This window comes from Propithecus coquereli, unplaced genomic scaffold, assembly GCF_000956105.1.
Source record: "Propithecus coquereli isolate 6110/MARCELLA unplaced genomic scaffold, Pcoq_1.0 Scaffold120, whole genome shotgun sequence".
In the NCBI taxonomy this organism is placed as follows: domain Eukaryota; kingdom Metazoa; phylum Chordata; class Mammalia; order Primates; family Indriidae; genus Propithecus; species Propithecus coquereli.
In genome coordinates, this window is record NW_012136081.1 from 4,275,121 (window position 1) to 4,286,091 (window position 10,971).

At 63.6% G+C, this 10,971-nt stretch overlaps 1 protein-coding gene across 1 annotated transcript; it reads left to right on the top strand.

Annotated features, from left to right (window-relative positions):
* Positions 1-2,469: 2,469 nt before the first annotated feature.
* FGF3 (fibroblast growth factor 3) lies at positions 2,470-10,599 on the top strand. Its single transcript, XM_012664810.1, has 3 exons — positions 2,470-3,179; positions 5,439-5,542; positions 10,222-10,599. Exons 1-3 carry the CDS (start codon positions 2,960-2,962, stop codon positions 10,597-10,599), a joined length of 702 nt encoding a protein of 233 aa, XP_012520264.1. The 5' UTR covers positions 2,470-2,959.
* Positions 10,600-10,971: the final 372 nt, after the last annotated feature.

Here is a 10,971-nt window from a genome sequence, read left to right on the forward strand (position 1 = left end):
GAGGCCTGGAGGCCCGGCCGGGAAGATGTGGGTAGTGGACTGGGGCGTGGGTAAGTGGTGAGGGTTCTGAGGGTTCCCAGGGTCCCGCTAACACTAAGGCCACTGGCAGTGGGAGAAGGCGGCTTTGGGTTTCCGACGACTCCCTCTGACTTCAGGGCTGGGGTCGGATGGGGGGGTCACCAGGGCCCACAGGAGATAGAAAGCACAGCCAGAGAGCACCGCTGCCTCAGAGAAGTTGCGCTAACGAGAACACCCCGCGGTGAGCCAGGCCCGCCGGGAGGGACCTCGAGGTAGGGGTGGGGACACCTGCTATCCCAGCACAGCCGCGTAGCACGCCTCTCTCACTCTCACAGGCACGGAGGTTTGCGTAATAAGCTGTGGGCGCCGGTCCATGGGGCACGCTCTGCGCCGAAGCGCTGGCAGGAGACCTTGCAGGGGTGATTCCACCGAGTTCCTGGCACTGAATATGGGGCATCGCGTACATGAGAAACCAGTCTCAGAAGGGCGCTGCTATGTGGCCACTGCCACGTGGCAAGAAGTGGCCGAGCCACTCATTCGTTCATTCAGGAGTGTGCGCTGAGTGGCTGTGCGCCAGATACCGTCTAGAAGCCGATGGGACAGCGTGGACCAAACTAGCAGAACCTCCTGCCCTCTGCGGCTTCCCTCCGGTGGAAGCGAGTCTCCCTCGGACCCCTACTCGGGGGCAGCAGCCTCTGCCCTCACCCCAGGTTCTAGGACACAGGCAGACCTGGAGGTGGGCAGAGGCTCACTACAAGCGGTGGGGCTGGAGACCTGTGCGGGGAGTCTTACTGGGAACTGCTGGGGGCCCCGGCGTGGAGCAGGAGGGAGACTGCAAACCCAGATTGCCTCAGTCGGATCTTCCTAGATCCTCCTAGTCTTCCGGAGGGGCAGGGGGGACCTGCACATTGCATTTCTTCTTGTCTGTTCTCGACAACAGCGCTGGGAGGCAGCTGACTCTCATGAGCGGAGCTGAAGGCGTGTAGGGCGTGGGCATCCCTCATGCGGTTCCTCTGTGCTCTCTTCCGAAGTTTGTGATCGACACGCCCCCCCCCCCAGGTCTGCACACGGAGCCCCACTGGGCGTGTTCTTCTCTTGGTTCTGTCCTTGGGGCATCCCTGGGCCTTCCTCTGTCCCCTGTGAAGCAGGTTCCATCACTAAGAGCCCCGGTCTCTAGCAATTCGGTGGCCTGGTCTTTGGACAGTTCGACAGCTCTCCCAAGCCAGCCCTGGGGCAGTGACCAGACACCCTGAGCAGGACTGAGGTATTAGGGGATGGCTTCGGGGTGCCCACCTCTAGGAGGGCTCCTCAGGCTGTAAGTACGCTGGAGTGTGCTCATGGAGGACGTGCTACCCTGTTTGTACTAGGCCATGGCTAGAAACGTCCCAACGGTGTGCACTAGTGCCTAGCGCGCGGGAGTCCCCTGGTGCCCTGCACACTTGCCAGGACCCCAAATCCTGATACGGACGTGAGGTACGGGGATGCCAGCCACCTGGCTCATCCCAGAGCCCCTGGTCAACTTGGAGCCAAGGCTGTGGCCTAGGCCACTGGACCCCCCGGTGCCCTGCCCTGGGAGACAAAGCCCCTTTGCTTGAGCCTGCTGGCAAGGGGGCCACGGGGCCACTGGGGGCAGAGGCTGGGGAGCAAGAGAAGCGACTGGGGATGTGGCTTTTCCCAACACTAGCCGAAGCCCCTCTTCACTGGGGTCCCCAACAGAGAGGGCCCCCACGCAGTCCAGGGTGCCATTATGGGCATCTATGCTGCTGTGGGACCAGCAGGCTGGGCCACTCCCCTGCCTTTGTGCTTGTCTCTCACCTCCCTTCTCGCTGTGGCCACCAGACTTCCTGTTTTTCCTCTGGGCATCCTGGACGCTCGCTTGGTCTCCTCTCGCTCTTTCTCCCTCTCCTCTCTCGTCGTTCATATTTCCCTTGTCTCCGCTGTTCTCTCTTTCTGCGTTACTCCCTCCACCTGCGCCTCTCCTCCTCTCTAGGACTCTGGCTCTGGCTCTCCAGTCCCTCCTGCCACCTCCCCAGCCCCCTCTCTGGGCAGGACCCTTGGCCGCCCCGAAGTGCGCAAACATCGACAGGATAAAGCTTCTCCCAGCCGTCCTCCCGGCCGTCCCGCCGCACGCCGCTCCTGCAGGAAGCGCCGGCGCAGACGCAAACCCGGGGTCCCCCACGCGCGCCCGCGCCCCAGGCCCTCCCCTCCGCTGCCCTCCGCGGCCCCCTTCATTATGCGCCGCCTTTAATGGGCGTTTGTCAGCTCGACTTCCCCGCAAGTTGTTTTCACGGACATCAGTCATCGGCGGCGGTCCCATTGTGCAGGGGGATTGATGGGGGGCGGGAGGGGGTGACAGGGCCTGGGGCGGCCGCCTCAAGGCCTCGGTCTATAATTTTCCGAGGCATAATTGGTCTGGGGGAGGGGGCGGGCGAGGGGCGGGGAAGGGACCTTTCAGAGCCGGGCGGGCGTGCTGGGGCGCAGGGCGCGCTGCGGAGCGGAGCTGCGGCCCGACGGCGGTGCGCGGGGGCGAGGTGCGCAGGCGACGCCCGGCCCGAACCCGGTGCCCCGCGGGCTCCCCACCCGCCGGCCTCCCGCCCCGCCCGCGCCTCCCGCGCCTCTGCCCGGGGACCACGTCGGCCTTTTGTTGCCGCATCGTCCTTTCTTCCAGCGCTTTGCGCAGCAACGGAAATTTCACCGCTCCTGGGTGAACATTAAAGGATCTCTCTCTCCCTCTCTCTCTCCCCCCCTCTTTCTCGCCCCCTCTCTCTTTCCCTCTCTCTCCCCCTCCTCCCTCTCCCCCCTCCCCCCTTGTTCGCGGAGCCGGAGTCCGCACCGCCACGCGCGGGAGCCGGCTGAGCGCCTTGCGCAGCTCGGCTGCCGCCCCTTCCATGGGCGCCGCGCTCGCCTGCAGCCGCCGCCGCGGGGCGGGCGCGATGCCGCGATGGGCCTGATCTGGCTGCTGCTGCTCAGCCTGCTGGAGCCCGGCTGGCCCACGGCGGGCCCCGGGGCGCGGCTTCGGCGCGATGCGGGCGGCCGCGGCGGCGTCTACGAACACCTCGGCGGGGCGCCCCGGCGCCGCAAGCTCTACTGCGCCACCAAATACCACCTCCAGCTGCACCCGAGCGGTCGCGTCAACGGCAGCCTGGAGAACAGCGCCTACAGTGAGTGCCCGGGGTCCCGCGGGGGAGAGCGGCGGCGCCCTGGAGGGGCCCGGACCCAGGGGAAGGGACAGCGAGCGCCAAGGGTGTCCGGGAGGACTGGCCGCCTCCCGCTGCCAGAGGGCGAAGCCAGCGTCCGCTCATCTCTCTCCACCTCCGGGAAAAGAATGCGCGCTGGGGTCCGCTGAGAGCTGTGGGGGAGGGGACTCACGTCCAAAGAGGGCGCCGGTGGCCGCTGCCCGCGGTCGGGGCGAGCTGTCAGAGTCCGCTGTCCGGCCGGACCCGTAGTCCAAGAGGGCGCGAGGTAGGCGACCCCGAGGCTCCCGGCTTGGCTGCATTTGGCTGCGCTGACAAGTTTAAGCCCTTTGAATTTGTCGGAGAAAAGGATCTGGACAAGGCATTTATCATCCTCTTTATTATTTTGATGACTTCTCCTCCTCCTACCGAACCCTGGACGCCCCGCCATCCCCTCCGCCCTCCACGCTCGCGGCCGCCCAGGGGGCAGCCCTGTGCGACCGCCTCTGCGCGGAGGACGTTTGCCCTGGCGCAGCTGAGTCCCTGGGCCGCGGCCACCACCGCCACCGACGGACACGCCTTTCCTGGCGCTGGAATCTGCACCCTCCCGCCCCCGCCCTGGGCCGCAGAGCTACAGGAAGGGTTGGGGGCAGCGCCGCTGGGTGCGGGCTGCAGGATGCGGCTCAGGAGCGCAGAGGGGCGTCCCCCTGGGTCTTCGGTGTAGATGCACAGCCCGCCCCGCATCCAGGGCTGGCAGCCAGGACGGCGCGCGCCGCCGGAGGCCCACTAGGCTCCACGGTTTAGAGACCTGGGCCCCGTGCTGAGCCCTCAGTGGGAAGCAAAAGAGCGGAGCTCAGGGCCCAGAAGGACCGCAGTCGGGAGCGTGGGAGTGTGGCCAGGGCCGCGGAGCTCCTCCGCTGCGACCCGCCGCGCTTGGCTCCGGCCCGGGGCGCAGGAAGCATGCGGCCGATTCAGGCGGCGGCGGCGGGAAACCGCAGCTTCCCCGAGGAAAGCCCAAGCCCTGCGAAGGCGTCTGGCGGGGCGGGGGCCGTACGGTGGGGACCAGCTGTTGCCAGGGGTCCTGGTGCACAGGACTCGTCTTGCAGAGACACCCGAGTTCTCTCCAAATCCAGGCTCCCCCTCGCAGGCCATTCAAACTTCCTGGTGCAACCAGGGCGGGCTGTCCCGAGGTAGAGGTGGGTGTGCGCCCGCAGCCGCCCCTGCCCTGCATCCAGACTGGCGCTTCGCTGGTCCCCAGGCCAGAACAGCGGAGTCCGCCCAGCCTGCGTCGGGGGACGCGAGAGGCCAGCGGTTTGCATCCCCCGCGCGCTGGAGCAAAAGCTCCAGCGGACCCGCGTTTGATCCGGTGATTGGTGATCGGACGATCGATCGCAAACGTCCTGGGTGCCAGGCGCACGCTCTGAGAGGTCCCTCCGGAGAGGATACAAGCCGTCACCCCCATCCCCCTTGGCCGCTGTTGGGGGCTATGGCCCCGTCACCCCCATCCCCCTCGGCCGCTGTGGGGGGCTATGGCCCCGTCTGAGCCTTTGTCGCAACTCCCACCTCCACCCCAACAGCGCACTGTGTCAAAAAGGAAAGGACTTAGGGGAGACTTAAACTTTCTTACACTAGCAGTGGGTGAGACCCGCCAGCTTCCCTCTGTGAGCTCCAGAGCTTTCTGCCCCACATCTGGTACCTCCAGGCCCCCTGCCCCTGCAGTTGTCTCCTCCAGGTCTATTGGGGCACCCTCTCTGCGCCGGGAGAATTAGATTATCAACTGACGTCATCAGGGGCCACTCTCCCTCCCCAGTGGGACTGGGCCCTGCGGTCCCCACGGTGTAATTTGAGAGCTCAGCCTCCCCTGTCTGAAGCCCAGGTTTGAATTCCCACTAAGACTCCAGCTGTGCTCCTGGGCTGGTCACTTAACCTTAGTAGACTCTGCGTGCTTGTCTCTCAGACGATGACACCAGCTCGCAAGGTTGTTGGGAGACCACACGTTTTGCAGGACTGCCATGCCTGGCACAGCGTCCGTGGGTGTAAATGTTAATTGCATTATTTCCCTCCCAGGTTTGAATGGCTCATTTTGGAGAAGACATCCCCGATGTCTCCCCTTCGGTACCCCTATCTGTTGGGGGGGTGTGGTCCTTGCCTCCCCTGAGCCGCAGGGCTCTGGGCGGGGCCAGCTGGTGCTCAGCCGTGGTTGTGTGGGGGGCCGCGGCGGTGACGAGCCTTCCTGACTCTTCCCAGGCATCCTGGAGATCACGGCGGTGGAGGTGGGCATCGTGGCCATCAGGGGGCTCTTCTCTGGGCGGTACCTGGCCATGAACAAGAGGGGCCGGCTCTACGCTTCGGTGAGTCCCGTCTTTCATGTGGGCAGGCACTGGTGGGCCAGCCGCCTCACTGGACCGTGACGTCAGGGCACAGAGGGAATGTGGGCAGTAGAATCCTTTCCCTAGAGCTGTGCAGGATCTGAGCTGGGACCAGAGCTCCGGTCTGCGACTCCACACCCAGTGCTCTTTTGGCTGCTTCTGCTATAGGATGCCCCAGCTTGAGTGACTAGGAGCACAGCCCCTGGGGAGGAAGGAGCTTGCTGGGGTCAGATGTGCCCTGTGTTCTCCAGCGGTGCCGGATTAGAAAACGTTCCCTCAAACCTTGTTGTCGTCACTATTATCCTTCCATGAGGGTAGCTGAGAGCCCGGGAGAGATTGTCCCTCAAATTTCCAGTGAAATAAATGGACCCAAGCCAGCCTGGGGGGAAGTGAGGTGTTGCCTGGCTCGGCCAGAGATCTCTGGGGGGCGAGGGTAGCAGGGAGCTGGGCTCGGCTCAGCCGGCTCCTCCCAGGGTGGAAAGGCAAGAGCGGGCAGTTCTTAGGAAGGAACCGAGAGGAAGGGAAGTGGGACCCATGGCCCAGCACACGGGGGACTTGAACCTGGGTTCGGAACCTGGTCTATCTACCGCCTGGGCCTCCGTGTTACCAAAAAGGGTCCCGTGACTCTGTGGGCATTGGCAGTGTCCCTCCCCGCAAGAGGCAGGGCCGAGGAAGACGTGGAGTAAGATACATGTGACCAGGAAATTTGCTGCCTCCAGCTAGTTACTGCATGCAATTCGGCTGTCCCTCCCTGGCAACGGAGGTTTTCCATCCACACACAACCTTGAGGACGCGGCCCTCGGCCCCTCTTCCTGCAGTTACTTCTCTATTCAGTTGTGCTTGCCAGGGACACACACCAACATTTTCCTGCCCCTCTTTGAGGTGGGCAAACCCTCCTGTAAGCCAATTATTTCATCACAGATTTTCAGCTGTTTTGCTAACTGAAGTGCAAAAGGTGGAATGCACCATTTGTTTCCTCTGGCCCAGAGGCTGCCTGCTAGAAGCTGCATCTGGGGCAGGACCCTTGCGGTGCCAGGTCCTCTGTACCTTCTTGCAGAGTCTCCCGCGCCAGTCATGGTTTATAAGAAGGGGGCCTTTTCCGGGGTCGGGTCTGAGTCTTCCTTGAGGTGGGCCGGGGCTTTCTGGACTCCAGGGCCCCTGTGTCCCTGCTGCGTGTGAGGGGGGCTGACTTTGTATCCCTGAAATAGACCACCCGCACCCACCCCTCTCCTCTGAGGAGAGGGACGCCGCAGGGAGGAGGCCTCGTTGGCCTTCGGTGATGGAATGGGCCTTACTGATCACAGAAAAGGACTTCGGTCCCCACTGGGGACTGCACTTCCTGGCTCAGGAGGCGAAGACAAACGCCTCTACCATCTCTTCCCCCAGGGCCCAGGATTTCGGGGGACAGAACAAAGCACGGCCTAAGAGGTCCCACGGTTCTAAGCCCACCTGTGGCTTCCACCCCTGAGAACTTATGGCCCTGGCTTTGAGGGAAAACAGAGAGAGGCTCTCGGCCCCCTGGGGTGGGGGGATGAGTTCAGGGGTAGCCAGGCAGTCTAGCTGGACGGTGTGGAACTTTCCAGAGTACCCAACAGAGAAGGTCTCACTGTCCTGCAGATGACCTGGGAGGCAAGGTAGCCTGGGGGCCAATCCTGTCACCTGCCACCTGGTGCCCTCCTCCCGAGTGCTGCCACCTCACTGGGAGTGCTGTCCCCCCACCCTGCCTTGTGTCGCCTGAGTTCCCGGGGCTCTGCCCTCAGCCCACGTCTCACCTGGCACAGGCCAGCCCATCTGCTGTGTGGCAGCGACCATTGCACCTGACACCCCCGGTTCCAGCCCTGACCTACCTTCCCTGATTAGAGTCACTCCCCGAGAAGTCCTGCTGGCTCAGAGACCCCAGGCGGAGGGCAGCACGCCCCACTGGACCCCCAAGCTCCCCTGACCCCCCACCTTAGCCATCGCCCCACCCGCCACTCGCCATAGCCCAGGTCAGCCGGGGGGTCACGGCAGACCCCACCTGCTCTGTCTGCCCCAACTTTGGCCCATCTCAAGTCCTCGGACTGTGCCTCCTGGATCTCTTCGGTCCACACACCCCGCCTCCCCTGCCTCATTCTCAAGGCCAGCACCTGACAATGCAGGCTCTTGTCACTTCCCACCCGCGCCATTGCAACAGCCTTGGGACCCGCTACTGGCCTGCAGCCTCTCCCGCTTCCATCCCCCCATCTGTGCTTCCACCTGTCTTTTCTTCCTTCCTTCCTTCCATCCATCTATTTATCCACCCCCCAGCCTTCCTCCCCTCCTTCCTTCCTTCCTCCCATCCACCCACCCATCCATCCACCTATCCTTTCTTCCTTCCATTCATCTATTCATCTATCCTTCATCCACCTATCCTTCCTTCCTCCCATCCGCCCATCCATCTTGCCTTCATTCCTTCATTCACCAATCAGCGTCCTGGCCACTTGCCTTGTGTCCACTCTGCTAGGCATGTGTCGAAGGGTCTTCCTAAATAGCAAATCTGCTCATGTCATGGCCTCGGGGAACTCGCAGCCACCCAGGAATGATTGCCCAGGTGCCTTGTCTCCATCCCCCATTCTGTAGCCCACGGCCCCTCCGGTCTACTGAGCCTCTTTGGGTCTCCAAACAACCTGCGCAGCCGCTCACCCCTCCACCTGTGCTGCCACTGACCCCGTCCCCCTCCAGGATGCTTCAAAAGTCACCTTGTCAACCAGGCATCTCTGAGTCACTTCCTCCTCATGCTCCATGGGTGGAAGTGGCCCTGGGGAAGGGACTTGTCAAACAAAGGGTCTGGGTGTGACAGTAGGGTCAGGAAGTGTTGCCACAGTCAGTCCCAATGGTAGTGGCCCTGGACCTGTGACTCTGGCCCCTGAGTTGACACCTTCCTCCCTGGTCATCTTGGCCACCCAGGTGCCCCGATAAGGTGCAGCAAGTGATCTGAACGCAGGAGGGCCTAGGTCCCCGGCCCTTTGAGGCTCACAGACCCATGTCCTCCAACCCCTCCCACCCCCCCACCCCCTGTGTGTCCCTGCAAAGAGGAAGCCACCGTCTGGCTTCCCCAGCCCTGGGAGGATGCACCTCCTGCAGGATCCAGGGACTGGGAGGAGCGTCAGAGCTGCCCCTGAGTTTCTCAGAGTCCAGAGTGGGAGCCAGACCCGGACATAGCATGCCCAGTGTGAGGGGCCGGGGTAAGTCTGCCCTGAGCCCACCCGCCCATTCCCAGACAGCCCCTGAGCCCCACGCTATGTAGGGGTCAGGTGTAGGTCAGAACAGTGTCTTATCCCTCTGTGATTTGGGGCCTGGCACCTCGCCTGGCCTCAGTTTCCCCAACTGTAAGCTGTGGAAGATGATTTTGGGCAGTGACATCTATACTGGGACCCCGGGAGCCAGGGGCATCTGTGGAGGGGCAGGCGAGCAGGGCGGGGTGGGGTTGTGGAGAGAGGTGGCTTCCATCCTTACCTGCTGTGGGCGTCCACGTCACTGGGAAAAGGATTTGGTGCTTAAAACATCTTGCTTCCGAGGTCCCTGCCTGGTCAGACACCGCTCAGGCCATGGGCTGGGCCTGGCCAGCCTGTGACCCTCTTTGGGCCACTCAGTAGCTGCTCCTCGTCCTCACCCCTTGGAGACACCCTGCCCAGGTGGGGACAGACTGCGAGGGTCTCCTGCTCTTGGCCCGCGGCCAGTGCCCAGAAGGGAGGAGACCCTTCTGCCTGCCCTGCACCCCACCGTGCCCCTCGCACAGTTTGGGAGGGGTCGGCCCTTTCTGGTTGGGATGAACAAGCTCCTGTGGGTGGTCCCCCTGGGGAGGTGGCCCTAGACATTCCCACCTGCGTGTAGCAGGGACTGAAACCTCAGCTGGGTTTGCTTAAGGCATACCCACCCCTTCTGCACCCACGGACTGGGGGCACCCCGCAAGGCAGCCCCTGAGAGGACCTCCCACAGGCCTCGGGGACGTTGGTGACAGCTTCTCCAGTTTAGAGTTTCACTGTGTGCTTGGGAGGGCAGGGACCCACCTATCATCCCCATCCCCTACCCCAGGCCTGACAAGGGTCCCCATTAATCTCGATGACAAAGTGAATTTCTTGCTTATGTGGGAAGCTCTGCGGCTGCACCGTCCCAAGGGCAGTTTACTATGTTTGTTGCGCTCATGCTTCATGCGGGGCTCCTGGCTTTTGTGTGTGTAACCTCCTTCGATGTGTGGGACAGGGACCCTTCAGGCCAGCGGGCAGACGGCCAGGGCACTGGGGTTGGCAGGCCCTGTCTCTGCTCCACAGACAACACCACACGTCCCTACAAGGTGCTGCCCCCACCATCAGCGCCTTCAGGCCGGGGACGGAGGCTGGCAGAGCCCAGAGAGGAGGAGCAAGGAGAAGCCGGCTCCTCGGAGGTGCTCAGCAAACACCCTAGAGAGACAGAGAGAGAGACAGATGTTGGAGCTGAAGGCCAAGTTCACCAGGCACACGCGGGAGGAAGGGCCCGCCGGGCGAAGGGCACAGGCTGAGCAAAGGCGTGGAGGACCAGGAGTCCCCAGGGGTTTGGCAGGTGCAGGCAGCTGGGGCCGGCAGCCGCAGCAGAGGGGAGGGAGGTGTCAGGAAGGAGGCCACGTTGTCTCCCGTGGCCAGTGACCATGGCGTGTTGTCCCGCAGGAGCACTACAGCGCCGAGTGCGAGTTTGTGGAGCGGATCCACGAGCTGGGCTATAACACGTACGCCTCCCGGCTGTACCGGACGGTGCCCAGCGGGCCTGGGGCCCGGCGGCAGCCCAGCGCCGAGAGACTGTGGTACGTGTCTGTGAACGGCAAGGGTCGGCCCCGCAGGGGCTTCAAGACACGCCGCACGCAGAAGTCCAGCCTGTTCCTGCCCCGCGTGCTGGACCACAAGGACCACGAGATGGTGCGGCTGCTCCACAGCGGCCAGGCCAGGCCCCCGGGCAGGGGCGCTCAGCCGGGGAGGCCCCGGGGCGCGAAGCCCTCCTGTGCCCCAGCCCCGCGGCTGGGCTCCAGGCTCACGGCTGGGGTGGCCTAGCCAGGGCCCGAGTGTCCCCGCTGAAGCTCTGGTTTCGTCATCGACTCTCCTCCCGGGCCCTGGCCCCGTCCTGCTCCTGAGTTGGCTGCAGTTTCTGGGGCCCCCACGCCGCCCCCCTTCCTGGTGCTCTCAAACGAAGGTCAATCGGGAACTGCGGAGCCCACGTCGGGGCTCGAAGCAGGCTGTGGCGAACGCAAGACGCTCCCGGGTGCATGTTGGCAAGGAGCCCCCGCCACCGTGGGGAAGACCTCCCCCAACAAGGTGCCCGCCCCAGCAGACTGGAGTCCCCAGCAGCAGGGCACAGCGTGGGGGTTGGTGTAATTGAAACATTAAAGTATTTTATCTACTTTGTTATTTAATAGATTGTGATGC

Bases quoted from the DNA above. Each gene is read 5' to 3' on its own strand.
- FGF3 (XM_012664810.1), top strand. From the start codon at position 2,960: ATGGGCCTGATCTGGCTGCTGCTGCTCAGCCTGCTGGAGCCCGGCTGG. The intron at 3,180-5,438 runs GTGAGTGCCCGG...GACTCTTCCCAG, and splicing joins CCTGGAGAACAGCGCCTACA to GCATCCTGGAGATCACGGCG. The intron at 5,543-10,221 runs GTGAGTCCCGTC...GTTGTCCCGCAG, and splicing joins GGGGCCGGCTCTACGCTTCG to GAGCACTACAGCGCCGAGTG.